At 50.1% G+C, this 25,130-nt stretch overlaps 8 protein-coding genes across 8 annotated transcripts; 5 read left to right on the top strand and 3 right to left on the bottom strand.

Moving 5' to 3' along the window:
- Nucleotides 1–2,118: 2,118 nt before the first annotated feature.
- Nucleotides 2,119–3,673, top strand: CPAR01_03883 (uncharacterized protein; the record flags this gene model as incomplete). The annotated part of the gene is made up of 6 exons (XM_060488168.1): nucleotides 2,119–2,262; nucleotides 2,320–2,432; nucleotides 2,483–2,565; nucleotides 2,644–2,809; nucleotides 2,863–3,118; nucleotides 3,173–3,673. The coding sequence occupies 6 exons, from the start codon at nucleotides 2,119–2,121 to the stop codon at nucleotides 3,671–3,673; spliced, it is 1,263 nt and encodes a 420-aa protein (XP_060352374.1).
- A 34-nt stretch (nucleotides 3,674–3,707) lies between these two features.
- On the bottom strand, nucleotides 3,708–5,050 carry CPAR01_03882 (major facilitator superfamily transporter; the record flags this gene model as incomplete). Its single annotated transcript, XM_060488167.1, has 4 exons — nucleotides 3,708–3,898; nucleotides 3,966–4,013; nucleotides 4,081–4,153; nucleotides 4,211–5,050. 4 exons carry the CDS (start codon nucleotides 5,048–5,050, stop codon nucleotides 3,708–3,710), a joined length of 1,152 nt encoding a protein of 383 aa, XP_060352373.1.
- A 1,124-nt stretch (nucleotides 5,051–6,174) lies between these two features.
- Nucleotides 6,175–9,270, top strand: CPAR01_03881 (uncharacterized protein; the record flags this gene model as incomplete). The annotated part of the gene is made up of 4 exons (XM_060488166.1): nucleotides 6,175–7,087; nucleotides 7,170–7,880; nucleotides 7,933–9,070; nucleotides 9,129–9,270. The coding sequence occupies 4 exons, from the start codon at nucleotides 6,175–6,177 to the stop codon at nucleotides 9,268–9,270; spliced, it is 2,904 nt and encodes a 967-aa protein (XP_060352372.1).
- A 1,099-nt stretch (nucleotides 9,271–10,369) lies between these two features.
- CPAR01_03880 (uncharacterized protein) lies at nucleotides 10,370–11,279 on the top strand (the record flags this gene model as incomplete). The annotated part of the gene is made up of 5 exons (XM_060488165.1): nucleotides 10,370–10,617; nucleotides 10,674–10,786; nucleotides 10,841–10,918; nucleotides 10,982–11,059; nucleotides 11,119–11,279. 5 exons carry the CDS (start codon nucleotides 10,370–10,372, stop codon nucleotides 11,277–11,279), a joined length of 678 nt encoding a protein of 225 aa, XP_060352371.1.
- A 238-nt stretch (nucleotides 11,280–11,517) lies between these two features.
- CPAR01_03879 (uncharacterized protein) lies at nucleotides 11,518–12,774 on the bottom strand (the record flags this gene model as incomplete). Its single annotated transcript, XM_060488164.1, has 1 exon — nucleotides 11,518–12,774. The coding sequence occupies one exon, from the start codon at nucleotides 12,772–12,774 to the stop codon at nucleotides 11,518–11,520; it is 1,257 nt and encodes a 418-aa protein (XP_060352370.1).
- Nucleotides 12,775–13,222: 448 nt separating this feature from the next.
- CPAR01_03878 (uncharacterized protein) lies at nucleotides 13,223–15,305 on the bottom strand (the record flags this gene model as incomplete). The annotated part of the gene is made up of 2 exons (XM_060488163.1): nucleotides 13,223–14,881; nucleotides 14,940–15,305. 2 exons carry the CDS (start codon nucleotides 15,303–15,305, stop codon nucleotides 13,223–13,225), a joined length of 2,025 nt encoding a protein of 674 aa, XP_060352369.1.
- Nucleotides 15,306–19,526: 4,221 nt separating this feature from the next.
- Nucleotides 19,527–19,676, top strand: CPAR01_03877 (uncharacterized protein; the record flags this gene model as incomplete). Its single annotated transcript, XM_060488162.1, has 1 exon — nucleotides 19,527–19,676. One exon carries the CDS (start codon nucleotides 19,527–19,529, stop codon nucleotides 19,674–19,676), a length of 150 nt encoding a protein of 49 aa, XP_060352368.1.
- A 44-nt stretch (nucleotides 19,677–19,720) lies between these two features.
- On the top strand, nucleotides 19,721–22,576 carry CPAR01_03876 (uncharacterized protein; the record flags this gene model as incomplete). The annotated part of the gene is made up of 2 exons (XM_060488161.1): nucleotides 19,721–19,851; nucleotides 22,453–22,576. 2 exons carry the CDS (start codon nucleotides 19,721–19,723, stop codon nucleotides 22,574–22,576), a joined length of 255 nt encoding a protein of 84 aa, XP_060352367.1.
- Between the last annotated feature and the right edge of the window lie 2,554 nt (nucleotides 22,577–25,130).

Raw genomic sequence — 25,130 nt, 5'->3', positions numbered from 1 at the left:
GAAAATGATGTCATTTGATTGCAGAAGGTTCCATCAGTACCCTCGCATCAGTTCACAGTTTGTGCTCCCTCTCGAATCGAGAAAATAGCCTTGAAAACGTGCCATACCCGCATTCATATTCTTGACGTTTCTATGCGGGTTAACACGGTGCTTCTTGAATTTTCTGGGAAATCACCTTCGCACGCCCACGCCTCTGTATCTCTGGTAAGTTGCAAAAGGAATTACATAAATGTAGGTATGAATATCACACTGCGACATCTGGTACTTTCCGCCAAGTGCCTTCATTATACTTCAGGTGTTAGTACTAACATTGTTATTCTTAGTAGCCGAATTCCTCACAGCACATCCTCGACAAAACTTAGACAATGGTATCAATGAACAAGACGATCAAGAACAAAGATTGACTAACGAGGACTGGTTCTAGAAGTCATGGGAAAATGGGTTTTGGTAATCGATACTTGCGATATTGTCATTGCTCTATATAACTTCATTTTCCCCAGGTTGTCCCATCTCCAAATCTAAAGCTTTCATAATCAAGGCACCAGATACATGGCTTAAGCGATAGAACATGGAAATCGAAGGTGGATCAAAATACGAGAGCATGTGATTGTTATGGTCGTGTTGATTTTCATTTTCCGATGATTACGAGCTAACGGCCAGTGCTGATTGTGGTGCGAAGATTCATCACATGCAATGTTCCAAAAGTTCCAAACAAGACGGAGGAAGAAGACCAGGAGGTGCATGCCAAGTCGAATCAGAGAGTTCACTTAAAACGGAATAATACATGTCACAGCACAGATTCAGAAAGTGTCGCTGTGGTGGAATAGGTTGAGATTGGTTTGGGCATCTAATTATAAGATTTTCTGCTGATATTCTAATTCAGAGTCCAGGTGAAGAGATACCAGGCTGCGACCCAGTCCACCGGTTACCATATGGGAAGTCTTGATAACCAGAGTTGCCGTATGTTCAATTTCATCCCTGCTAGATTCGCATACCATAAAGCTTTATTGAACTCTTAACTTTGACTACCTCGAGTCTACATCATACATGTTTATGAGAGGGATGATTTTAGATGAATTTCACTCGTTGCGAGCCATGTCACAGGCGCTGCAACCCAATGATTCAGTCTCATCATTCCCTGTTGTTCCCACTCGGCACAAGGAAGTTGATTGGAGAAGTTGGGGCAACCTGGGGAAGTTTTGGCATACGGCCTACCGGCATACCAGCAATCAGGACGTGGCACACGCAGGGCTTTATAGACTCGCGGAACCGAGAAGATGGACAGGGATAACGCTCTATTATCTTGATCAACATCGAAGTATTGCCAGATGGAAGAAGTCTACAGTGCATTCGAGCACCGATCTACCACGTGCTGTTTGTTAAATAGCATGGCACAACCTTGGAATCGAGAGTTCCATCCTGCAGCCTGTGCCAAGGTGGAATCGCATGATGTTAACTTTTGGAACTACCCCGAAGCAGTCAACAGATTGTTCTACGTCCTGGGAATGCCAACCATTTCCATGTTCGCAGCTTTTATCGCTGAAATACCTAGTGCAGGAGCTGCCCATCGCCACCGCCGAGTGAGACAACCATCCAATTGATATCGGCAGACAATTCTGTTGCCCTAACTATGGATTGTGGAGCTATCACTCCAAATATATGCAGGGAGCCGCAAACAATACCGCACCGTATAACTTAAGCCTGTTGCCGCTCCAAAAAAATTATGTCGGGGTAACTGTCTAAGCACATTTCTGCCTGGCATATATATGACTCGGGTGGTTTTCATTGTTTGGGGGGGGGAGGGGGGGTTGTGAGTCTCTACATTGGGGAGACCACTGAAGTTGGTGAAGTTTACTTCCACATGCTCGGACCTAGCCAGCCTGGATCGAGGTGACAGGCCCTTGCTAGGATACCGTTCAATTCAAGAAGTTTCAATCTTCTCTTTTCCAGGACTGAATTATTCCCCAGGTTCAAATAAAAGTCCAAGCTGCTATCTACCTTACTCAAACAAGTATTCCTTGTGTTCACCTTAGTCAACAATATCGGAGCCCCGGACTAGCTTCGATGATAACGAAATAGACAGCCGACAGAGCAGCTGGCTCGCACATCGGACACATCATGGAGATCAACCCGACTCTCTTGGAAATATGGACTTTGTATGCTGTTGCGACTTTGATGATTGCGGCGAGGGTATTTTGCCGCACGAAGCAAGTGGGCGTGTCTGGATTTCGACCTGACGATTACATCATCTTCTTCACATGGGTATACCCTATCTTCCTGTCACTGGGATGAATCCAATTTCGACTTACATCATGGCAGTCTCTCTACACTTCTGTATGCGTGATGGCAACGCTCTTCGCGCTGATTGCCCAAGGCAAACACACCTCGCTCCTGACCCCGGAACAGCGCGCGACATTGCCAGAATCAGAATTGTGTGTGCGAAGGAAACCTTTTGTTCTCAACAAAGTCTGACTAAAAGCAGCTATCAGTGGGAGTACGGCTCGAAGAATTTCGTCGCAGGCATGATTATCTATGCGACAGTAGTGTGGTCATTGAAGTTCAACAGTACGTGGCATGCTGTTTTCGAGGCCTCTTTCATGCTCAAACCTGCATTCATGCCACAACATATCTAATACATGATAGTGTTGTTTTTCTATCGAAGACTAGTTGCGGGACAGTGGGTAGACAAGTTTATATTCCCTGTCATGGGTCTAGTTGGTGCCACGGCGGTTGCGATGGGTCTGATCATTGCCCTGACATGCCTCCCTCTCTCTCTCATGTGGCAAATTCGCCCAGATCCAGGAGGTACGTAAGCTTGAGTGGGATCCGAGTAGGAAGCATTAGCTTACAAGATCTGAAAAGAGAATTGTGTGCCACAGAACAAAATTTACTTCTACAGCATCTTCGTGATGAACGTCACCACAGATCTTTGCATAATTGCCATTCCTATACCCGTAAGTATCCCTCGGTCAAACCTGCAAACGGTCAGTTAATCATCAATCAGGTGATAAGTCTCGTTAGAGCCTCGATTTGGCGCAGGATTGGAGTATATTTTCTTTTCAGCTTGGGAGTTTTCATCATGGTTGCTGCGACAATCCGTGTGGTTCTCATTTTTCACGTAAGACATCCTATTCCCTCTTGGATTCCGAGATGTTGCTAATTATGCATCAAGCCTACAGGTGGCTTTGGCCCAGGGGCAATGTGGTCAATTCGTGAGGACTTCATTGCCATATTCGTTGGGCAGGCCCCCATGGTGGTGCCTCTTTTCAAACGGAGAGTATGGGCTCAATTCTACCACAAGTACAAGTTCACACCGAAATCAAGTCAGGGCTCGGATGGTATAGAGTTGAGTGATGGGATTTCCAGCAACCACAACGACAAGAAGAAACCGAAAGATCCATACAGTCTTACACAGCTAGGGTTTACTCATGTTACAAATCCGACCCTTGGAACACGAAATGAAGCAACCTCAGTTGCCAAAAATAGCTCAGAAAGTTCAGCGGTTGCGGTGGAGGAGGTTTACATATTAGGTCCCATCAGAGACTTCGGGCCAGACCTAGGAGCCATAGAATTTGTCTCGAGAGAAGATCGGCACAGTCTCGAGATTACTGCTGTGTCCGATCTCCCCAGGGCCGAGACAATAAAATTGGTCAGCAAGAGAGAAGAGTTGTAATGAAAATTGGTATGCTGGAACGAGGAATGAAAATCTAGATATTTGATCTGAAAACAAGAAATTTCCCAATTAACAAGGAGCGGGCTGTGTAGAAGCTCAAGCCCCCCAGAGCAACCGTTGAAAGATACAGACCCGACGCCCCTACTGAGCCCACCTTTTCCAAAAGGGAACCTCCTGCTGGAATTGCCGTGAGGGCACTGAAACTAACAAAGAATGTCATGGTACCTGAAATCACGTCAGTCAGACAATCCTGAGCAAATTGAGGCAGGTATGATTTAGTGCATCAACTCACCATAGTATCTTCCGTAATCTTTAGGATCGCAAGTCTTGCCCACACACACTAGTCGCAAACTCTTGTTAGTTCCAAAATGAAAGCTCGAAACTGAACATGCTAAGAATTCGCTTACCAGGAAGGATTGACAGGAAAGAGCCAGTGCAAAATCCCCACAAACCAGCAAATGCGTAGAGGATTCCGGCCGATTGCCCCCCGAACGGGACGAACAAGGCTCCAGTAAAGATCAATGAGAGACAAGTCATGAAAAGTATGACGTCGAAGTGGCCTACGTAGTCACCCGCAAGTCCAGGCAGTAGGCGGCCTAGGCATGAACATCCGTTGAGGATTGAGACCAAGGTATAACCCATCGCAGATGGAAAGCCAGCTTTGACCGCAAAAGTTGGCAACAGCACGCCCACGCCAGTGATGGAAAACTCATACAAGAAGAACCCGAGCGTTATGAAGACGAAAGGCCCCGACCGGAAAGCGTCAAAGTTGAGTGCTGCTGATCTCTTCTTCGACGACACCGCTGAGGGTAGGATCAGTTTTGGAAAAGGCAAAAGCAAAACCATGCCAATGGTCATGAGACCTAGAATCACGAAGCCCATCACCCGGTTAGACCATGACCAGCCCAAAGCCGGGAAAGCCCTGCGGAGGACTAGTGGAAAGGTGATGCCACCCAAAGAAGCTCCAGCCATCGCTGCACCCATTGCCAGGCCTCGACGGCGGATGAACAGCTTGCCTACTGCTGATATTGCGACAGTTGAGGCTACCGCGGAGGCAATGCCTCCCAGAACACCTAAGCAGAGAAAAATCTGCCAGTAATTTTTACACTCGGAGAGAAGGAAGAATTTTGCGACGGTGAGCCCAACTGCAACTGGCGCTAGAAGCCTAGGACCATAGCGATCCATCAAAGGGCCGACTTGAAAGCCACACAATAGCGAAAGAGCTGTGTCTAAGCCCGTGATCCATCCAATGTCTTGTGCAGAATAGTCGCTCAACTGATTTAGTTGAAGGAAAGATTGGACAGTCCCGATCGATTGAGAGAAGCCTAAATACCAATCAGTCAGGTCCAATCCATGGGTGAAAACCGGTACGGCCATCCTATGGTGCTGAACGTACCGTATGAGCACATCAAGAATAGGCCAGCTGCACCAACACAGGACCATCGCAGAACTTCTGTCTCCTCACTCGCGGCATCATTGTTGACGTTGGATAAATCATTGGTATCGGTTTCTGGGTCAATTTGTATCGGTGCAATCGCCAATGTTGGGCCTGAAGACTCGCGTTCCCCCATGCTTGAAGGCTGAGAAAGCTAGTTGGCAAAGAAGTAACTCGACTGAGGTAAACTTGTCGGCATGAAGTAATTGAGTACTTGTGTGTTTCGACAAGTCCGTTGTCAAGTGCTGAGAATCAGAGCTTTTCACCAAAAACTTATGAAGCCAATAATAAATGTAATGTTTCTACCCATAAGAGCACGCAAAAAATTTCATTGTGCGTCAGGCGCGCCCAACATCCTGCGAGAGGCGAAGACAAAGGCTTCGAGTAAGGGTCCAGAAGCATGCCGGTCTAAGTGACCCACTCCGGAGACTTTTTCTCGCTTCTCGATTTGCCAACTTTCAATCATTTGTGTTTTGAAAATCATCAGTGACTCTCGAACTCTAACATCATTTCATGAGATGACAGAGAAGCTGAAGCTATAAACCCCATGTGGCAGTTTTCAACGTACCTAAGAGTTGAAGTGACACGACTTATTTTCAGTAACCACATTCACCGCAATTGAGTTCAACCGCACGCGAAGGCCTGTGGTCCGGGTTCGGACCTAGACTTCACGTTGAACAAGCTTGCCATTAGTCGATGGGTCCGGCCATCGCGTTTCTAGTGTAAGGCGCACTTGACACATCCGACGTCGGGCCAATCATCGAGAGTGCTTTGGTGGATCCCGTGTCATTCCAACGCATGAAAGTGCGAATAGACTTCCGACGACTCTTCCACTCTTGAGCAAAACAAAGTCCAAGTCGAATGACTCCCCTGAGGGAACACCAATACACAATTCACGTTTGACATTATTTCTTCATATCTTGATACGCCTTATCGATTCGATCACGCCCTACCAGCCCGATCTTTGGCAGGGGCTTTGACATCCTTGACAAGCCTTACTGCTTCCCCAGATTAAGGCCGGGAGATTATTGCTGTGGCTACGGTGGTGGAATTGAGACTCGACAGGATGGATAACTCGGATGAAGCTACTTCTTCGACTGTAAACCAATTCGTGAACCTCGCCGAAATTTCCCTGCCACAGGAGCCCAGGGCCAATCTCGCTATCGAGAACCTCGCCGTCGACGAAGCTCTATGTTTCACGCCCGTTGAACAATTTAGCGGTGAAAGCTCCCCGTTCGTTTTTGACGGATCCCTTGACTACATCAGCGATAATTTCGAAAGTGGATGGACGACACCCTCGACATCTTGTGCCAACTGCACCGCATGGGGCTACCAATGCCAGCTCCCACAACAACCCGAACCTCAAGACCGCTGTATATCTTGCGTTTCTCTCGGATGCAACTGTACTTTCTTAGAAACCACGCCGAACTTCACTGGAGATGTTTTCAACAACCTCATGACCGACAGCCGGACTGTTGCAACCGATGTTCAGCACCTCCCGACACCAGAGACTTCAAAGAGATCAAGCGGCTCGTTCGAGCCACTCAACGTTTCCACTACATCGACTCCTCCTCCACCCAAGATTGGCACGAGATTCTCTCGCGACTCAACTCGAATCTTGAGACAATGGCTCTCCTCCCACAGCCACCATCCTTATCCAAACGACGAACAAAAGAAAATCCTCCAGCACCAAACGGGCCTCAGTAAGATCCAAATCACTAACTGGTTGATCAACGCTCGTCGTCGCGGAAAAGTACAAGGCCGTCATCGATCTACGTCACCATACTCGGGAAACTCTGGTACTGGGACAAGACCTATAGATGTCCCCGCGAGGCCAGGAACACCAGCTCCTAGAAGCAGCCCTCACTATCAGGGGTTGAACCCGCTCGAGAGATGGGTCGACTCTCCTCCAGAACACGAGCCTGCTACTGTTGGCGACATTGCACGTGCCGTAGCATCTACCCATGCAGGATCATCAGGTAAGTTTTATACTTTATGAACGGCCCTCCATTGTGTGAGTGTCAAATGTCGGGGGGGTATCTCAAAGCTGATCCCTTGTAGTCGCAGACGACAGCTTCAATGCTAGCTTCACCGATGAGCCAGCACGGTCCCTTTATCACACCTCGTCAGCTAGTAGCGCTGGAACCTCGAGTGGCGGCTCATTTGCTTCTGCCTTCTCCCATGCTTCCAAAGACTCTGCTTCCCTTCCGCGTCCCGCTGTTCGTAGTCGAGCACGGCAACGTAGACGTCCAAAGCGAACTTCTCTTGCACATCCTCGGAACCAGTACCAGTGCACATTCTGTACAGAGACATTTAGAACGAAACACGACTGGCAGCGACACGAAAAGTCTCTCCATATGCCCCTCGAAAGATGGGTTTGCTCGCCTAAAGGGCCTCGGGCCGTCAATCCTGACACAGGCCAAATATGTTGTGTCTTCTGTGGAGAAACCGAGCCTACTCAATCGCACATCGACAGCCACAATCCCTCATCTTGTCAGGAACGAACGTTCAACAGAAAGGATCACTTAAAACAGCACTTGCGTTTGGTACACAATGCTGGCCTTCTCGACTGGTCGGCTAAAATCTGGAAAATTACCATTCCAGAAATCGAGTCTCGTTGCGGCTTCTGCGGTGCATCTCTCGATACTTGGGGTGTCAGAGCTGACCATCTCGCGGATCATTTCAAGATGGGTTCCGACATGGCGAGTTGGAAAGGAGATTGGGGCTTCAACGATGCAGTTCTGGATATGGTTGAGAACTCTGTACCACCTTGTAAGAGAACCCAAAACTGTTTCGCGGATGCCCGGACTAATGCGCCTTCCAGATCTCATCGAATATGAAAGATTCTCGCCGTTCCCCTATCAAGCAAGCGGCGTGCCTCCCGAGTCGCCCCGTAGCGCCTATGAGTTGCTCACGCTGGAACTCAATCATTTTCTACGACTATTTTTCGACAGAACAGGAAACTTGCCCAACAACAGAGAAATCCAATTCGAGGCTTGCCGAATCGTCTTTGCATCGGAAGTCTCATCCCCGGAAGTTGAAAAGGGTGCGAAACCCGAGTCGTGGCTGCGAGATTTGATTACCTCGTCAGAAGACCTCACTCGAGAGGCTCGATTTGGGCCGATAAGATCGCCAGCCGAAAGCATGATGTCTGTTCTTCAGATCAAAGGAAAGCGCAGTCTGTTTGATGAATGCCCCTGTGAATTGCAGCTTGATGCCTTTGTTGATAAGCACAGGCTACTTGGACCCAATGTTCTCAACAACCAAGAACTACAGAACGAGGCTTGTAAGATAGTCACACGTCTAGGCAAGAGTTGGGGAATGTCTCCGGCCGACTTGGTTGTCAACTGGCTAGTCAACCTCATCAGCTCATCAACTGGCTGGCTTACCGCGTTTCGCTCGAGAACACGTCTTCTTCAACACGAAAGCTCAAGTGCTCTACCTCCACTACGACTTTCTGAGAAAGACCAACAAGTAGGGCTCGGAGATCTCATGAACGGAAGAGCTGCTGCAAATGAGCCTTTCGAGCCCCCGATTCCATTTCAACTCCAAGGTGTTCCGTTTGACAGAGGACTCTGGAGGAATCTAGCCATGCCGAATCAACGCGCTTGGCTGCAGGATACAGGAAGTGACGTTCTTCCACCATTGCTACAAGAACCTACTACCCAGGACGCTTCTCCAGCAAGCGATGTCGCCCAAGCTTCACCCGTGTCGCCTCTAGTCTCGAATACTCCCGACTGGCAGAGACCCGGAAGCACTGGACCAGATGGCCGCAGCGCACACCCGCAGTTTTCAACAGTCAAACGAAACTATGCGTTTTTCAATGACTCCAATTTCAATCGGTGGCTTGCTCTCGAGCTACGACGCTGGATCGCAGCAACCATGTCTCCCAACAACCCGAACAGTCACGTTCCGTCGGACCATGAGATTCAGCACCAAGCGCGATTCATTGTTTATGAAGAGTAAGTTCTGTCTCCTCGTCTTCTCTTGTAAGGGATTATTGAAGTCTGACTGATTTAGCGGCGACCCTTGGAATCAGACCTCGGCAGACAATCTTGAGTGGCTACACCGTTTCAAGCGCACCATCGGTATGCCGTCAGAGGAACCCCAAGACAACTTGACAAGGGGCTCAACACGCGCCCCTCCCCTAAACCCCTCATGAATTGCAAGTTGTGTGAAGCTTCGTGAAGAGCTTCCGCTCAGAATATAACTGCTCCGAGAAACCTGAGCTTGAGGCACTTCGAAGCCACCCTCGCTCTCTTTATCAGTGCATTCATGACGTCGTGTGAAGTGTCTTGCGCCTGATTTTGGTAGCCGAAACCCTCATTCATAATTCGTTAATGAGTCCAGGAATTTATGGATTCGGAAAACGGAACGAGTCCAGTAATGCATCGAGGACTGTGGCACTTGAGTGCCGAAACCCGTCTACCCGATCACTAATCGCGACTCTGAAAAAGACGATGTGGGGATTTCAATCTAGTTGCGGCTCGCAGGGCCAAGCAATGGTTCAACGGACGATCCTCAGACAGGGGGTCTCCAATCTTGTCTCTTCACACTTGAAGGGGATCCAAAAAGTGGCACGTTGAATACGAAACTCCACTTGCATTGTCACTATCGACGAGTCTACGCTTGAAGTCATGTACTTCCTTCTGGGCTTGTCTGCCGTCTGCACGCTTCTCCGTTGGTCTTGTCGCGCTCTTGCTTAGTGGTTGAGCGTCTTGCCATGCTAGTGATGGTTCCGAGGGAATGCAACCCTCTTTTGGGAAGGTTAAGGTTGCAGAGCCTAAGAGGTTGATGGTAGTAAGCATGATGCCTTGTCCTTGTCGACCCCATTGGGGTTACCAAATGAGAATGGGTTTCTCGCTTGGATTATTCCTTCAACCATCTGGCCAGGTCGCGTGGACCCTGGCGCAGCCTTCACAACCCATCGCGGAAATTGTTTGTCCACCACTGGGCTGTTTTGTGACTGGTCCTCTCGGGGGAGGTAGCAGGCTAATTGGGAGACTGAATACGGCAGAAACATGCCGGACGGGTAAAGGGGGCATCAACTAGGATGAATCGAAGCAGTCTAGAACGATGAGCAGCCTTCCATATAAATCCTACACTCGTTGCCAAGAGTACTTGGCGCTTCTTGCCGTCGTCGTTCCATTCCTAAGACTCCAGTCTACGTTAACCCTCGACATTGCTTCACTCCGGATTTCGATCTTTTTCGACTGCATACCCTTGCTGCCTTCAGTCACTCGCTCCAAATATCCGTCAACATGCGTAACGTCGCTGCAGCTGCTCTCCTCGCTGCCGCCAATATGGTGAGCGCTCAGGATAAGGTCGGGTTTGGACCAGCATTCTCCCTCGGTCCCACTCAGTCTTGGATCCGTGAGGCGACTACGACTCTCGTTCTTCCTCCCGTGCCTAGTCCCCAAAAGGATCGTCTTGCTCTTTGGCCCGGCATGGGTACCAGCGGCGGTGACCTTATCCAGGCTCTTGCTGTCTCCTTCAGCGATCCCAAGGCGTAATCACTTGTATATTCTATCAGAAGGCAAAGTCACGAGCTGACAAGTTCCATAGGAACTGCGGTGCTAGCGTCGGTCAGTGGTGCACTTGGGCCAGCACTCTTCAAGGAGAGCAGCTCGGAGGCACGCAAGTTCCTGCTTCTGCCGGTGACAAGCTCACCATGCACTGTAAGTCATCAGATTTGGGTTTTATCATGAATCGAAGCTGACTCCATAACACAGACAAATACAACGACAGCACCGGCAAGTATGATCAGACCGTCTCTCTCAACGGCAAGGTAGTGTCGACTCTTTCAACGAGTAAGTAAAACTCAAAGGCTTAGGCGATGTCAATGTACTAGGATGAATGCTCACAATGCAAAGGCTCTGGAAACGCCGAGGGCTGGGGTACTGCTGTTGAATGCCAAGACGATGCTTGTGTCGGTACGGTTGTTGCTCACAGTAAGTGCTCCCTGTGATGATTTGTTCGCTTCATGGTTCACTAACCTTGTCATTCACAGAGTACACAGGTACGACCATCATACTCAACGCCGCCGATAATACCTTCGGCAAGACCCTCGGTCTCAACGAGGCCGACTCGTCTGGGCTTACCACTTCCGACAACGGCAAGACCTGGAAGGTTGATACTATCAACATCCACACACATACCTTCAACAACTAGACTGCCAAGCAAAGCTGCATGTACAGATACTATCTCTCGTTCATCCATCTTGTAAATACTTCACGAGGGTCTTGAAACCTCTTCACATATTGAAAAGCCCGTACATATTGCCTCATATTAGTTGTCGTTGAATCATAGAGGTTTTTTCAGAGCTGTGTTTCGTCTCATAATGTACAGATGTAAATGAATGCTCTGCTATTTTCCCGTGCCTTCCTCCTCAATACTGAGGCAAGTCTCGTCAAAGTAGCAACTCCTTGTAGTCCGGCAAGTTCCACTTCACCGCGCTCTCCTTCAGAACCCACTTCCCAAGGTTCATGTGGAAGAAAGAAACAATTCCAATAATCCAGTACAAGATTGTCATCCCAATGGGTCCCGTCGGCCACAGCTTATAAACAAAAGCGTCATCTGTGATGCCCTCCTGCACTTGATCCATGAAAGGCCGCATCTTTCTTTCGTACTCGTGTAGAGCCGTTTCAATGCCATCTTGGCCGCGTTCAGATCCGCAGTGTCTACCGATCTCTCCAGCCAAGACGTAGGCGCCGACAATTGCCGAAGTTGTGCCCATACCCGTCATGGAGGATGGTCCGTACGCCGCGTCTCCGACAAGAGCGACATGTCCCTCGGACCAGTGGTCAATCTTGACCAAGCCGATTTGCTCGCAGTAAAAGTCTTGGGAGTCCATCATCGCGTCCAGGAAGTAGTCCACTTGCCATCCTGCGCCCTTGAACGCATTGGCAACAACATGCTTTACTTCCTTTCCGTGGGTTTGTCGAGCGTTCTGGAATTCTTCGTCATGAGATGTGAAGAAAGTGTACGCCTGGATCGCTTCTGGACTGTGTCGTCGAGTCATTACAATCCGGCTGTTGGTCGCGAAATAAGCCGTCGAATAGTACTCTTCACCCTTCTCTATAGGTCGGGGTATTGTGAAGTAAGAGGCGTGAATACCCCTGAGCGGGTAAAAGCCGTCAGAGGCTTCGGACTTTAGCATCATCTTGCGCGTACGTGATCCTTGGCCGTCGGCACCGACCAATAGATTGAAATGTTCCGTCTTGCCGTCCTTGAAGCGTACGTCTACGCCGCCGTTCTTCTGGTCGAAGCTTTCCACGGAAGTGCCAAAGATATACTTGGCACGGCCCTTGGTGGCATCGTAGAAGAGATGGCACAGATCTCCTCTCATGATCTCATACTCGGAGGTAAAGTTTTGCGCTCCACTTCCCGAATGATTCACCGGGAAGTGGCCTCGCCTTCGGCCGGAACTATCGACAAACTGGAGGCCTTGCTCAGGAACCGATTTGGCGCGGAATCCCTCTTCAAGGCCCATACGCTTCAAGACTTCAATGCCGTGTCCTCGGAGGTCGATTTGAAGTCCTGTAGCGCGGAGAGTAGGGAACCATTCCACCACGGTAACATCATGGCCGAGTTTGACTAGCCAGAAGGCGAGGCAGCCTCCAGCGATTCCACCGCCGCTGATAAGAATCTTCAAAGGAGAAGGCATGTTTGATTGAACGTCGTGATTAAGTATAAGGATAGTGAGGAGTACCTAGGGCGGAGAAATGAAGCAAATGTCTTATATCGTGTTTTAATCGATATGAGAAGAGATGTTAGGTGATTCTGTCACCACACTTAAGTACTTTAATCAATCAAGGTGGCGAGGAGTCACACTCGTATGAATGAGCTGTTATGTCCGTGTCTTAGCCGCCTCGGCCGAACCACTGCGAACGCCCTTTCTTTGACAACAAGTCAGCTAATGCCGATGGATCGAGCTGTAGATACTCTCGGTCAAAGGCCAAGGTCCGATATGGGGACTGTCAAACGGCTGTGCCAAGTAGCAGGAACGTTCAGTCACTAGTCAAACTGTAGCTGCAAAGAAAATTGAAATAGTAATCAGACTTTTCAATCGAATTTTGCGGAGATTTCTTTTCAACTTTCAAATTGAATGAACTTTAAAAATCTCCTTCGGGTAGAAAAAAGTCAAAGTCCCAGTCAAATCCAAAGCCTCCCTGTTCGTGGTCAAGCCCAGAGGATGCAAAATCTGCATCGGCCGTTGAGCATGGCGTCACAGTGCTTGCTTGACCCTCGAGCAAGGTGTGGCAGTATTCTAGACTTTCCTTCGCGCTCTTCGCAATCTCCAAATCTCCTGGGATACCCATTTCCATGGCTTCTATTTGTGCCACAATCATTTTGAGAAACATGTGACCTTTGATATTTGTCTCGCCTCCGTACCTTACTCTTTCTGCCGCTATCTCTATCAACTCCATCATTGTTTTCTTCAGAAATTCTCTCTGTTGGACGTTGCGTTGCAGCGTTCCATCACGATGCTGCGTCTCTGCTTGAGCGATGTACTCGTGGCTTACGGTAGCAAGTGCGTACCTGTAGCCTTCGCGGAACATGCCTCCCGCGATTTTGAATAGACGAGAGAACTTGTCGTCCGGCACAGGTGACAGGATCGTGATTGTGGCGTCAAGTGTCGCCTTCGTCGAGTACTGGAACAGGGGGTTTGTCTGTGCCTGGCTCGCGAACGGGCAGTGCAAGGGAATCAGGAAGCGACGCACGAGAAAATCGAGTAAGTTTTGGTGGAAAACAGAGACTCCGGATCGTTCGTGCTGCCTTACGAAGTGGATGTTGGTCCTGCAGGCATGAGTGATCTCCGAGCTCAGCTCCAGTGCGACGTGATAAGACAACTCATGGTGTATCCCATTGAGCAACTGAACAACTCGAAGCCGGCTCAAGAGAGAGTCTCTGAGCTGAAGATGTAGCGACATATCCGTGTAAGTGCTCCTCGGATGTGATCTTAGCTCCGTTCGCGACTCTTCTAGTTCGTCGTCATTGATGTTTGCAGGCGGTTGAGTATCAAACTCATCGAAAGAGATCCTGGGAGGCATTGCCGCATCTAAGGATGACTGAATTACTAACTCCAAGATGGTCGACCAGATTCTTCTTCGGATCTCTGCTTGCAACGTCGACATTGACGATAAATGGCTTGGATCACGGTGCAAGCCGATCTGCATGGCTGTATGGATAAGTGTTCCTGTGGAAATCCATACCAGATCGCCTCCAATCGATAATATATGCCGTGCAAAGATGGTCAAGCAGTGAATCTGGACGCCGTTGATACCCAATCGATCCTTTTCCAGGGGCCCGGAAAGCCAAGCCTGGGCAGCGTAAATCCACTGATGAGCCAGGCGTTTAAATCCTGGCTCGACTAATTCAGTGTCATGTAAGCTTGACCCAATCGCGATGACGAGAAGTATCTTGAGGCGCGAATCGGTTTTGACGCTAGCTGGGTCATCCCAAAACCGCTGATATTCCGCCTTGAAGGTAGGCTTGTGTAATATGCGGTAGGTTGATTCGAATGAATCCAGGTAATGATCTACCATTGTATCGGCTACCTCACGAGATGGCGCCGCCAGGTTGACTCCAGAGTTGCCAAAGCTTCTGCTGGGTCGCCAACTTTTGATGCTCCTCGCTAGGTCTTTGCAGTTCCGTAGTAAGGTTCCGGCCTCTATAGCCATGGCCTCAGTTTCGGCATCTGGAAATGGAGTATGGCTCTCATTTGCAGCAGCCTTGACGTAACTTGTATAGCAGTCCAATAATCTGTCAAACTGTTCAAATGTTAGCTGTGGGCACCTTGCTAGCAACCATCACAGCCAAAGAACATACTTCGGAAGCTTCACCCATCCAATCACTCCATCGCCAGACTCTTGACTTCTTCAACACTACGCGTGAATCTGTATCCTTCCCCATCATTTGCTGGGGAACTTCGGATCGGCTTCGTCGTGCCGTAACAGCAGATACTTGAACTTCTTCCAATCTCTGGACGCGGTGTAGGAGATCTCTGAGAGCGGGCTCGGCAGCTGAAGCTTGAGCCATGTTTCCAGATACGACGACCTCTTCACTGACATCATCGCCAATACTGGCCTCGCGACGACGAGAATGCGCCGGTCCAGGCTCAGAGATGGCATTGGCATCGTTTGTGGACTCATGTGCCGGAACAACAGTGGGAGCCTGTGACAGGGGCGATATCATGTGAATTGACTGCATTGGCTGAACAGCTTGTTGCACCGTTGGCCGAGTTGCCGGTTCACTTCCGAATACTCGGTAGGTGCAACGGAGTTTTGATGCAGTACAATGCCCACATGGCTCGTCGCGATCACACTTGATCTTTCGGCGTCTGCATTCTAGGCATGACAGAGCGGGTCTGCGCCGTCGACGGGTTTGTCGCTCCATGTCTGAACAGTTGATTACGGTTCAAACGTCTCGGGCCTATGGCGATTGCAGGCAGACTTGGGGTGGAAGGGGAAGCAGCGGATGAGCCAGATGGGCCGTCCTGGTGCTGAGGTGAAGTTGACTTCTGGAGACGGACGTAAGCGGACATATCACATGCGTGTTCGGCCGTAAGCGGGCAAGAATGCCGAAGCTGGCCCGCAGCCACAAAGCCGCTAACGTCATGACGAAGAATTGGACAGGATGGCCTTGAAGAGGTCCGATCGTAATTCCGAACCATAGCATGAGAAACACCCTTTCCAAGGTGTCACTTCATGATCATACTTGTAAGCAACATTTGACCGAGTAGGTTTGGTAAGATTGGTAGCAGCGGGAATTCCCCTCATTGGGTACGTTACATCCCCATAGACTACTAAACTTGACTGCAACTTCAAATTCAAATTTCAAATTCAAATTCAACTTCAACCTCCCTACCATCTAGGCTTATGCCCGATTCGTGTGGCATCTCTGAGCTTAACATACTCTTTCATGTCTCGCGTATAGCGATCCGTGATCTCTCTCCTTGGTTCTAATAGTCCGGACAAGGGATTTTGACCATGTGCTACATCATGAAGCATGGAATGAAGTAGATCAATTCAAATCTTTGGATCCTTACATCATCAACACGGACTTCAAGCTCATTATAATTTTGGTGTTGACGCCAAAATAATTCTACCTGAACAGTCTCTTCATCACGGTGTACTAATCTCAATCTTGATGGCAAGATGGTCAACGTCTATTTTGTCCTGGCCGTCCACCTCCATCTAAGACGGAGGGTATCCCGCGAGCAGACCTGTTACACGGTCTACACAATACTGGTGAGGTAAAGTACGGCCAGATTCGAAGAACATCTTGTCCGTAGGCCATCCACGAGCCCAATCAAAACTGAAATTATAAATGAGACCAAGCTTCAGGGCCGTTTTCTTCAACGTATCGCTGAGCATTTCTCGAGTTTCATGCAATGTCATCGGTATTGGTTCCAAGCGCGCAATACGTATACAACAATGGCCTGACGATATTTCATCTCCCGCGGTGCATGTAGGCTATGATGGTGAGCCGCAATTTAGTCGCCCGAAAGTGGAACACAACCAAACAGAGTGTCTCTCAGAAAGGAACACAGCCCTCTTCTCCCCAAAGAACATACTCCATGTTACGAATTCTGAGGCCATCGTTGTACGCAATCCTTAGTTATCTAAAGAGAAATGCAGTGCGATTGGTTAGCCAACCTCCTCTCCAGCCGGGCAACTGACTTCATCTTGGGTGCTGCTACTGCAGGGTAAGCACCCGGCTTAGCGGCAGGATGAACCACGAGCATTCCCGGGAAGTTCCCGTAATCAACAATACCACGGATCGATGCCAAGTACTCCAAAGTCTTTTTGAGAAGGTTGGAGCCAAACTCACTTTAGCGGTCCTAGATATAAATGTCGAGCGAGATTCGAGACGTTACGGAATGATTGTCTTCCTTCTACTTATATTCTATCAACCTAGACTTGGCGGGGTACACAAGAAAGGCAGCTTCATTCAACCACACACTATCAAGAACCGAAGGCATAATCCCTTTCACGAAGCCAGATAGCCGTTCACCTCTCAACGTCAAACTCCTCGGTCCTTTCCGCCAGATTAACACCATGAGACCCACTCCTGTAGTAAGTGTTGCCTCCAGTCTTTGTCTCATTTGTGCCGCCGGACTGATACTGATGCCCTGATATCCCAGCTCCTCGGGATGTTGCTTTCTGGCACTGCCATCTCAACACCATCCCCGACCGGTGCAACACCCTGCGAACCGATGTCTGATATTGATTCAAGCACCAGCTGACTTTATTCACAGCAGAGTGCGGACATCTTCCTCAGGAGATGCTTTTCTGCATCACGTCCTGCATCATTTTTCGAAGAGGGGCTGCTCGAGGATTGGCTGCTGGAGGAGATTTAGCACAGGCCGTGCGAATGGTCGGCCGTGGCCATGGCCACACTTGACCGGCTGCTTGAGAGACCGAAAGTGCGTTTCGCTAAGGTGTGGAACTTGATTTGCAAGCCAATGTCAAATATTTTAACGTGATACTAAATCAAGATGTTTAGTTTCTATATAAACAAAGCGGTTCAGAGACTATTTCTGACAGATTGTCAAGATAGCAGGACAATCATATCACTCCTATAGCCTGCTCAAGTTGATAAGCACTACATTGAATCATGAACTCTAGCTTTTCATTACCGGGACATCTTGCATTAGGTTATGCAAGAACTGCCCTCATTTTTCGACAAGAGTTTTCACTTGGCGCCTAGGATAATGCACCCCACACGACTTGAAGTTTCATAGCTTCTACACGATAATCATGATTCATGTAGACCAGAACTTCACTGCAACTATGGTCAAATCCGCTCAATCTACTCAAGTTCACGTGATACATCCAGATCACATCAGATAAGAGAGAGTTCAAGGCGTTGTCAGTATACCACGTGTTGTGACTCTGCCTCCTTGACACGTCAATTCCACCATCAAGCCACATGTCTCGATTCCTCTACCAAAGTCCCACTCAACGTATACCAACTAGCAAAGTTACAACAGGTACCTTGTTGACTTGGATATATCCAATTACCGAGCATTTCTTTCAATATTCCCTGCCTTCAACGCCCCCCACCATATTCGCCATCTACCGCATCTAGCCGGTTTCCACAGAGCCACTGTAACCATATCTTAATCATTCTTCCCTTCCTTCCGCATCTTCTTAGCTTCCATACTTCAACCATCACATCTCATAAACGCTTCGGACGCCTCTATATCCATGGGATCGAGTTTCTAGAATATGTAACGCTAAGCCCGCAATGCGCCACCTGAAAACAGCCACTCTTGGCTCCCCCGCTCTGCTAGGAGCTCCTCCCACAGTACCCATCCCTTTGCTTCTCCCTTGCAAGGACTATCATGACTAGTTCTTAGGCAACCTCCATCATCCTTCGATTCCTCCCAAAGGAATCCCATTATCCAGTTTTGGAAACCTCTCGCGTACCCAGTCCACGCTAGACCCCCATCAAAGTCAAGGCCAAGCTCTCGCAAGAGCCGAACCTAGTCCGAAGTCAGGTAAGAGAGATGGACAGGAAAAGAAAAGACGTTATGGCAACGCTTACTCAGGCACACAAAGAAGCCCACAACTTTCTCAGCCCTATCCTCACTTGCCGTGCTTGCCTCTACCCTTATGTGCCCTGACTATTCAACTACAAAACGCTAAGCCCTTCGGACTAAAGCCTCCCTGTTGCACATCTCATATCCCAAAACGGAGTCGAGGTCGATAACCATCCGTCGCCCTCCATACCGCGATAGGCAGGTCAATTCTGAATGCGGCTTCAGAAACAAAACGTCTTGGGAGCTGATTGTCTGAAATTAGAGACCGCGTACCTTGGATACGCAAAGACACCCAACCCTATCAAGAATTCAAGACAAAAAAGGCTGCGCCGACGAGGCTCTAACCAGTTCCATCACAAGATCTTCACCTCGATCATCATCTCTTGTTTTGTTGTCTCGGCTTAGAGAGGCTCCCACAAGCCAGCTTTCCCCGTCGTGCCCGTTTTCTTTCTATCTATCCCCTAACTAGCTACCCTGTTGCTCATCTTATCCATTTCGTGCATAGGGTTGTGGGATCAGGAAACGAAACCAAAAGTCGGGAAAAAGCAAGTATATGCTGAACGACCCCCGGCCTCCATTCTGATTCCTACGTCAGCGCCAGAGATCCCGCTTTACCTCCCTTGCCTGCAATAGGTAATACCCGCCATCGCTCCCTACCAGATGCGTGATCAAGGTAATGTATCCGTACGTATATAACTAGGCTACAAAGTACATGTGCCACAGCTCAAGCTTGCAGCTCTCGATGATCCCCTCCAGAAAAAGGGGACTCAGAGACTCCAGACCTCCGTCATTCCATCTCAGCAGGGCTGCTGGCGCTGTCTGAGTCTCCGAGTCTCTGAGTCTCTGTCTGCCGCTGCCAACAAGCCCGCATGACACACCTCAAAGAGACAGGTCCAGACCACGGACCCTCCCAAAAAGCAGGCGGGGGCCAAGCCGGACCGCCGCCCTCCCGGCGCGCCTCGCACCGGCCCTCCTTTAACAAACGTTCTTCCCTACATCCAACGACACTAGCTCTCTAGTCTACCAGCGTTTTCAACATTCCTCAGTACCAGATCCTTTAATTATGCCGTGGAACAACTTCTCGGCACCCGGTATCTCCGGCCGCCACCTCTCCTTCTGTGCTCTCGAGCTGACCGAAGATCTGCCGCGCGCCCACGCCACACTGGAACCTCTCCCTGAGCGCAGCGCAGCGCCGTGACCGTGCCACGGCTCTCTCTCCCCGATACCCCCGCCCGGTCCCCGGTCCCTGAACCTGCAAGTCTCACACCGAGTTACCATCGGCCGGTCCCCGAGCCCGCGCAGCACCTCAACTTCCCCTCTTTATTGTTCTTTCCGCCTGCCGGGACAACTCCTCCCCGTGCGTGCCTTGCGCGCATCGCATTCGGCATCGCACCGGTGGAGCAGAGCAGAGCAGCAGCCTGTCAGAATGAAGTACAGGCACGACGCCAGGGTGGGTAGACAGATCTCGTCGATACTAGCTTAGTAGATGGGTAATCCAAACCCACACTCCCATTAACTCTTATATTCCCAAATCGCAGGTTTCGACCAACATGCTTCCATTCATGATTCTTGAGATGCTTTCAGAGAAAGGAATGAAGCTCAACAGTGTCCCTTTCTCTCTGTATCCAAATCATCTACTACATCTCAACGCTGCACAACACACACCCCCTCGGACAAAGACGAAATCCCCACTCTCCCTCACCTCCGCCTACCGTCCTTCCGCAGCGGCGTCTATACCCAAATAGTAAAAAAAAGCAAATATCCAAAGCAAGCCCTTTGCATCCCACGGACTCCACACACTCACCTCTCTCACCTCTCAAGAAACGTCTGAACGCTTCTTATACAACATCCACAAAAACCCGCAGGCTGCAGCACCCATCATCCATGGGAAAAGCTGGGAAAAAGGAATTATGCCGAGCCAGCCCTAGTAACACCTTGTAACCCCCCTCCATCCTACGGCAACCGCAACTCGGTCGAACCAAAGAAAAAACTTCCCGCATGTCCACTCACTCCCCCCCCCCTCTCTCTCCCGCCCATCACGTCCACAGCAATGGCACGAAATATCCCAAGTTTTCCAAACCAACCAGCCAGTAACAGTTCCTCTTTTCCTCTTTCCCACCCTCCCCCCTCGAGACCTCCCAGGCAAGGATCGTCGATCGACGCAACCGTCCTCAGCCCGCATCATCTAGCGTAGCTTCACATGAACAAGCGGACAAGGGCAAACTCAAGGAAAAGCGCATCACCGAACCCCTCCCAGGACCGACCCCCGGCCGCCCCGCCTTACCTGCCTAGCCCACCAACAGTTACACCTAGAAAAAACTAAAGAAAGAACAAAATAAAACCAAAATTATAAGAGAACGACACCTCACCACATGCCAGACAACGGTACGGATAGAACCTAGGCTCGTGGCTCGCCCGCCCGCCCCAACTGCCAGCCAGCCGCACCCCCCGGCTTCGTTCCTGTGAGCTAGGTACCGCCCCCCGTGTTTGCGCCGCCGGGCGATCGGTCGGTGCAATCATCTCGGCCTTCATCGCCCGGGAAAAAAGGGGGTTGGATGTACCTATTGCGTAAAGCCAGAAAAAAAATAAATAAAGAAAGGCATGGTAGGGGGAAAAGACCCACTGGCTGCACTGCGTCCTGTCAGGACCAAAAAGAAGTTTGACTTGTCAGACTTGACTAAGGAGGCACAGGGCGGCGCACATCACCAACCCGTCTAAGAAAAAGCAACAACGACCTTAAACTACCTAGTACTACTGCGTATACTGCGTAAGGTACATCGAAATCCTTTCTCAAACCCCTGAAAGGAAAAAAAAGCACGAAACATTAAAAAAAAAAAAAAAAAAAAAAACGGACGAGGCCCTATGACCTACTTACCTACAGTCCTCTCTTTCCCGTAGAATAAGCAAACACCCCACGAATACGGCAAGCAACCCGTGTCTCATCCATCTCTCCAGAAATCCAAGACCACTTCCCAGAAAGAAAATCAAGAATACATACACGCAAGAATGAACCCCTTCAGATCCTTCCATTGGTAGTCCCATCCGAGAGACAGAGAGCAGGGGAAGCCTGGAGGAAGGGGGCCAAGGGCCCCCAAATGAATAACGCCCTCTCCCACCCCCATATCTACCATCAAAACCCCCTTACCAACCCCAGCCCCTCATGCCCCTTCAAGAACGCGTCGTGATGATGATGGCCAAGGTTTCGAAACATCGATCTGGAGGGACTCGAGGGTCGTCCCAATAAATCGAAGCTTCGTCCGGATCTGGAAATGTACTCGTGCGGCGCTGTCCCAAAAAATAAAGGGGACCGGGGGGAAGATATGCTTGGCTAACCACTTGTGACACCTCCCCCGTTTTCCCACTTGCGAATTAAAAAAAAAAAAAAAAAAAAAGAATGTGTGTTCATCTTGGGAATCTGGACCCCTCCGCCAATCTTACAAAACCACAGATCAGAGCTGTGTCGATCTTTGGATGAACCAAGTCAAACCAGTGGAAGGATATGCGGAATCGAGATACCGAAAGGGAACAGCCCGCCCCAGCAACGACGTCTAACACGGTACTGAGGGCCACATGAGCAGCAGCAACATCAGCAGCATCTCACAAACCAGAAAGCCGATCCTTGGCCAATCTCTCTACGAATACCCTTTCTGCCCTTCCAGGCTCTCACCCTCTCACCCATGAAGCCGTCGGCCGGGGTCCGCGTCTATCGATGCAGTGATGCGCAAGATCCGATGCGGGACCCTACACTAAACCCCCCGACCCTTCCCCCTTCTGCTCGTCAACTTACCCGCTAAGGGCCAAGATCCGCGCCGCCGCCGTCGTCGCCGCCGCTGCTCCTGCGGCCCAAAAGTCGCCTCCTCCACCCGGGATTTCGCAGCTCTTGCGACTAGGCCACCCGGAAGGAAACCTCCTCCGGTAGGAGACGCAGGAGCGTGCCAACGACGGACGACCGGTGAAGAAGTGGATTCGAAGGGGGAGGGGGGCGTGTGAGCGGGTGAGTGTGCGCTGCACAAGTCGATAGCCAGCCCTCCAACACCCAGGGAAGCCATCACCGACATATGCAAGCCCCAGCCTCCAGGAACTCTACCGAACAAGCGAGAGCAAGTTGGGTGACGAAAGTGCGGAGCAGCCGCGCAGTCGCACAACCACCTACGAAGTACATGCGTGTCGACGATGAACCCAGTGCTTCTGCAAATCGTATAAACGAGACGAGAACCGGCTTTTTGGGCCCCGGCTTTCGGCTCCGGCTTCAGATGAGCCGTGACAAACAAAACGTCTACGAGGGCCCTCCCTTCATGGACCCTTTTCTCCCTGAATCAGCCTCTCTGGCAACGTAGCACTGTGGCTGGCGCATCGAACAAACAATCTTGGCCACAACAGTCCGAGCCAGGCCAGACTCGTAGTCCCTACCTATTTGGTTGATTTTCCTGGCCACGAAACACCTCCAGCTCGCTGCCACATGCCAGAGGCGCTAGGTTCAATTGTGGCTAGGGCGGAGGCGCGGTCGTTGCTTCGTATGGCGATCATTCTTTTTTCGCGAAACCTTCTCTTCGTTGGCCATACCCAACGTGGTCATTGATCAAGCGACTATCGGGTCGAGACTTCGGGTACGAGATGGCAATACCCAATATCAGGCCACATCGTGGCTTTCTTCAGTGTCGTGCCTGAGACGATGTCACCTAGTAAATCCGGGGCTAGGAAAAAAAGAGCCCACGGCCACCGCGCCTCGGAAGCTGTGACGACTGAGTCCTGGCGAGCACGAGGCGGACGAGATAGGTCACAGTGAGCCTTGACAGCCCCATCAGATGCTACCGTATCAGACAAGGCGCCTTCGAAGCATGCCTGTTAATAACTTCTGCTTCGGAGATTTCCGCCTTGTGCTGGGACCAAGCCGCCGGAAGCCGTCGAGCAGTAAAACGCAAAGTCATAAATAACTGCCGTGGATCTTCCTTTACTAGCACGCTGCCGAGCTTCTCATCGCCGGTGGGACCCGTCGTGTTCCTGTTCAAAGGGAACGGGCCCTTCAGTCGATGAATGAGTCAAGGTCTCGGAGGGCAATAAGGTAAGGCGGGGACGATGAAACGGGTTGCGATGCCAGGTATTTTCGTACGGATACAACTGACTTCGTCACTGACGAGCGGTTGAAACATTTTTTTGGGAAGGAATTGAGGCGATACTAGCTCAGTGACCCCGGCAGAAGATCGCCAGCATCAAGAACGTGCCTAAGCACGGCCGCAGTGACCATTGTGTTCGAGACCGCGATCCAGGCTCATTGGCAATTCCAATCTGCCCTTAAGTGGAATAGTGCAAGAAATCGCCAACATCACTAACAGCCGGATGTTGAATTGCGAAATGCCGCAGGGTGTGAATGACGACAGGGGAGACGGAGGTGAGGATGGTAGAGGCATTCCGTGTGTACGAGTGCGAGTGAGAGAAAAAGGACACCAACGAGAAAGAGTAGAAAGAATTCGGTCCATGGTAAAGGACTTCAACGTGGGGGGAATTGGTGTTGGTGGAAAACACATTCAATAGTGTCTCATAGAATCACCCAAAACCGCTAAGTGTTCATACTTTGCAGAAAAACGAAGGCTCTTGATTCGTTTCTTTCTGCCGTTCCCACACGGCACAACCATGATGTAAAAGCGGAAGGTTCGTGACCAGAATGGTTTGGCTCGCGACCAGGTGATTCAGGTTGAGAGAAAAAGCAACGAGAAAAAGAGCTTGGAGGAGACGTGTCCTGACAGTTCATTGGCAGCAGCACCTGAACACCCGCGGATGTCTCAGTCCACCCATACAGGGCCGCCAGCAGGGACAAGAAGGGATCTCCTGCAGAGATGGCCAGATCCGGCAATGCCCTGTATGATTCTGCTCGATCTTGCCTCGTATTGTGACTTCGATCTCAAACAATAGTGTTCGGCTGGAAAGCTATTTGTTCCCCGGTGGCGACGGGAATAGAGGGCAAAAATGGCATCTGGTGAGCGTCAGCGAGATCTCAGTGAAACGGTGGAATGGGTTTCGAGAAGCGATAGCAAGACGTATTGTTTGCAGTGTTTCTCGTATACGACGTTTCCTCGGTCCTGCGCCTGCCAAAGACTGGATGTAGATCGCCAGCCATCCAATTGTGCCGTAAATCTCCCAATGAAAGGTGTACGGTTCCCGTGATCATACGACGGCGCACCTCGGTCGATCTGGACAACCGAGCTTCAGAGGAAAAAGCAAGCAAACGTCGCTCAGATTAAGTCGTCTAGGTTTGCGGACGGCCCCAACGTCGTAAGGCTGAACAGCGGGAGCTAAGCACATTGTCAGACTGGTCTGGTGCTAGGCACCTTTTCTTTCTGATCAGCCAAAGAAACTGGCAGTCGGAATATTAACATAACCGCTGTACCCATGGGGTCGGTACCCGTCGTGACAGGTGGCATATATTCTGCCCTGTGACTGAATTGAAGATTCGTTGTACTGATAGACACGTGCCG

Source organism: Colletotrichum paranaense (assembly GCF_030867605.1).
Source record: "Colletotrichum paranaense strain IMI 384185 chromosome Unknown Scaffold_3.1, whole genome shotgun sequence".
NCBI lineage: Eukaryota > Fungi > Ascomycota > Sordariomycetes > Glomerellales > Glomerellaceae > Colletotrichum > Colletotrichum paranaense.
Note: the sequence above shows the minus strand (reverse complement) of the source record. Positions and strands in the feature narration are given on the sequence as shown.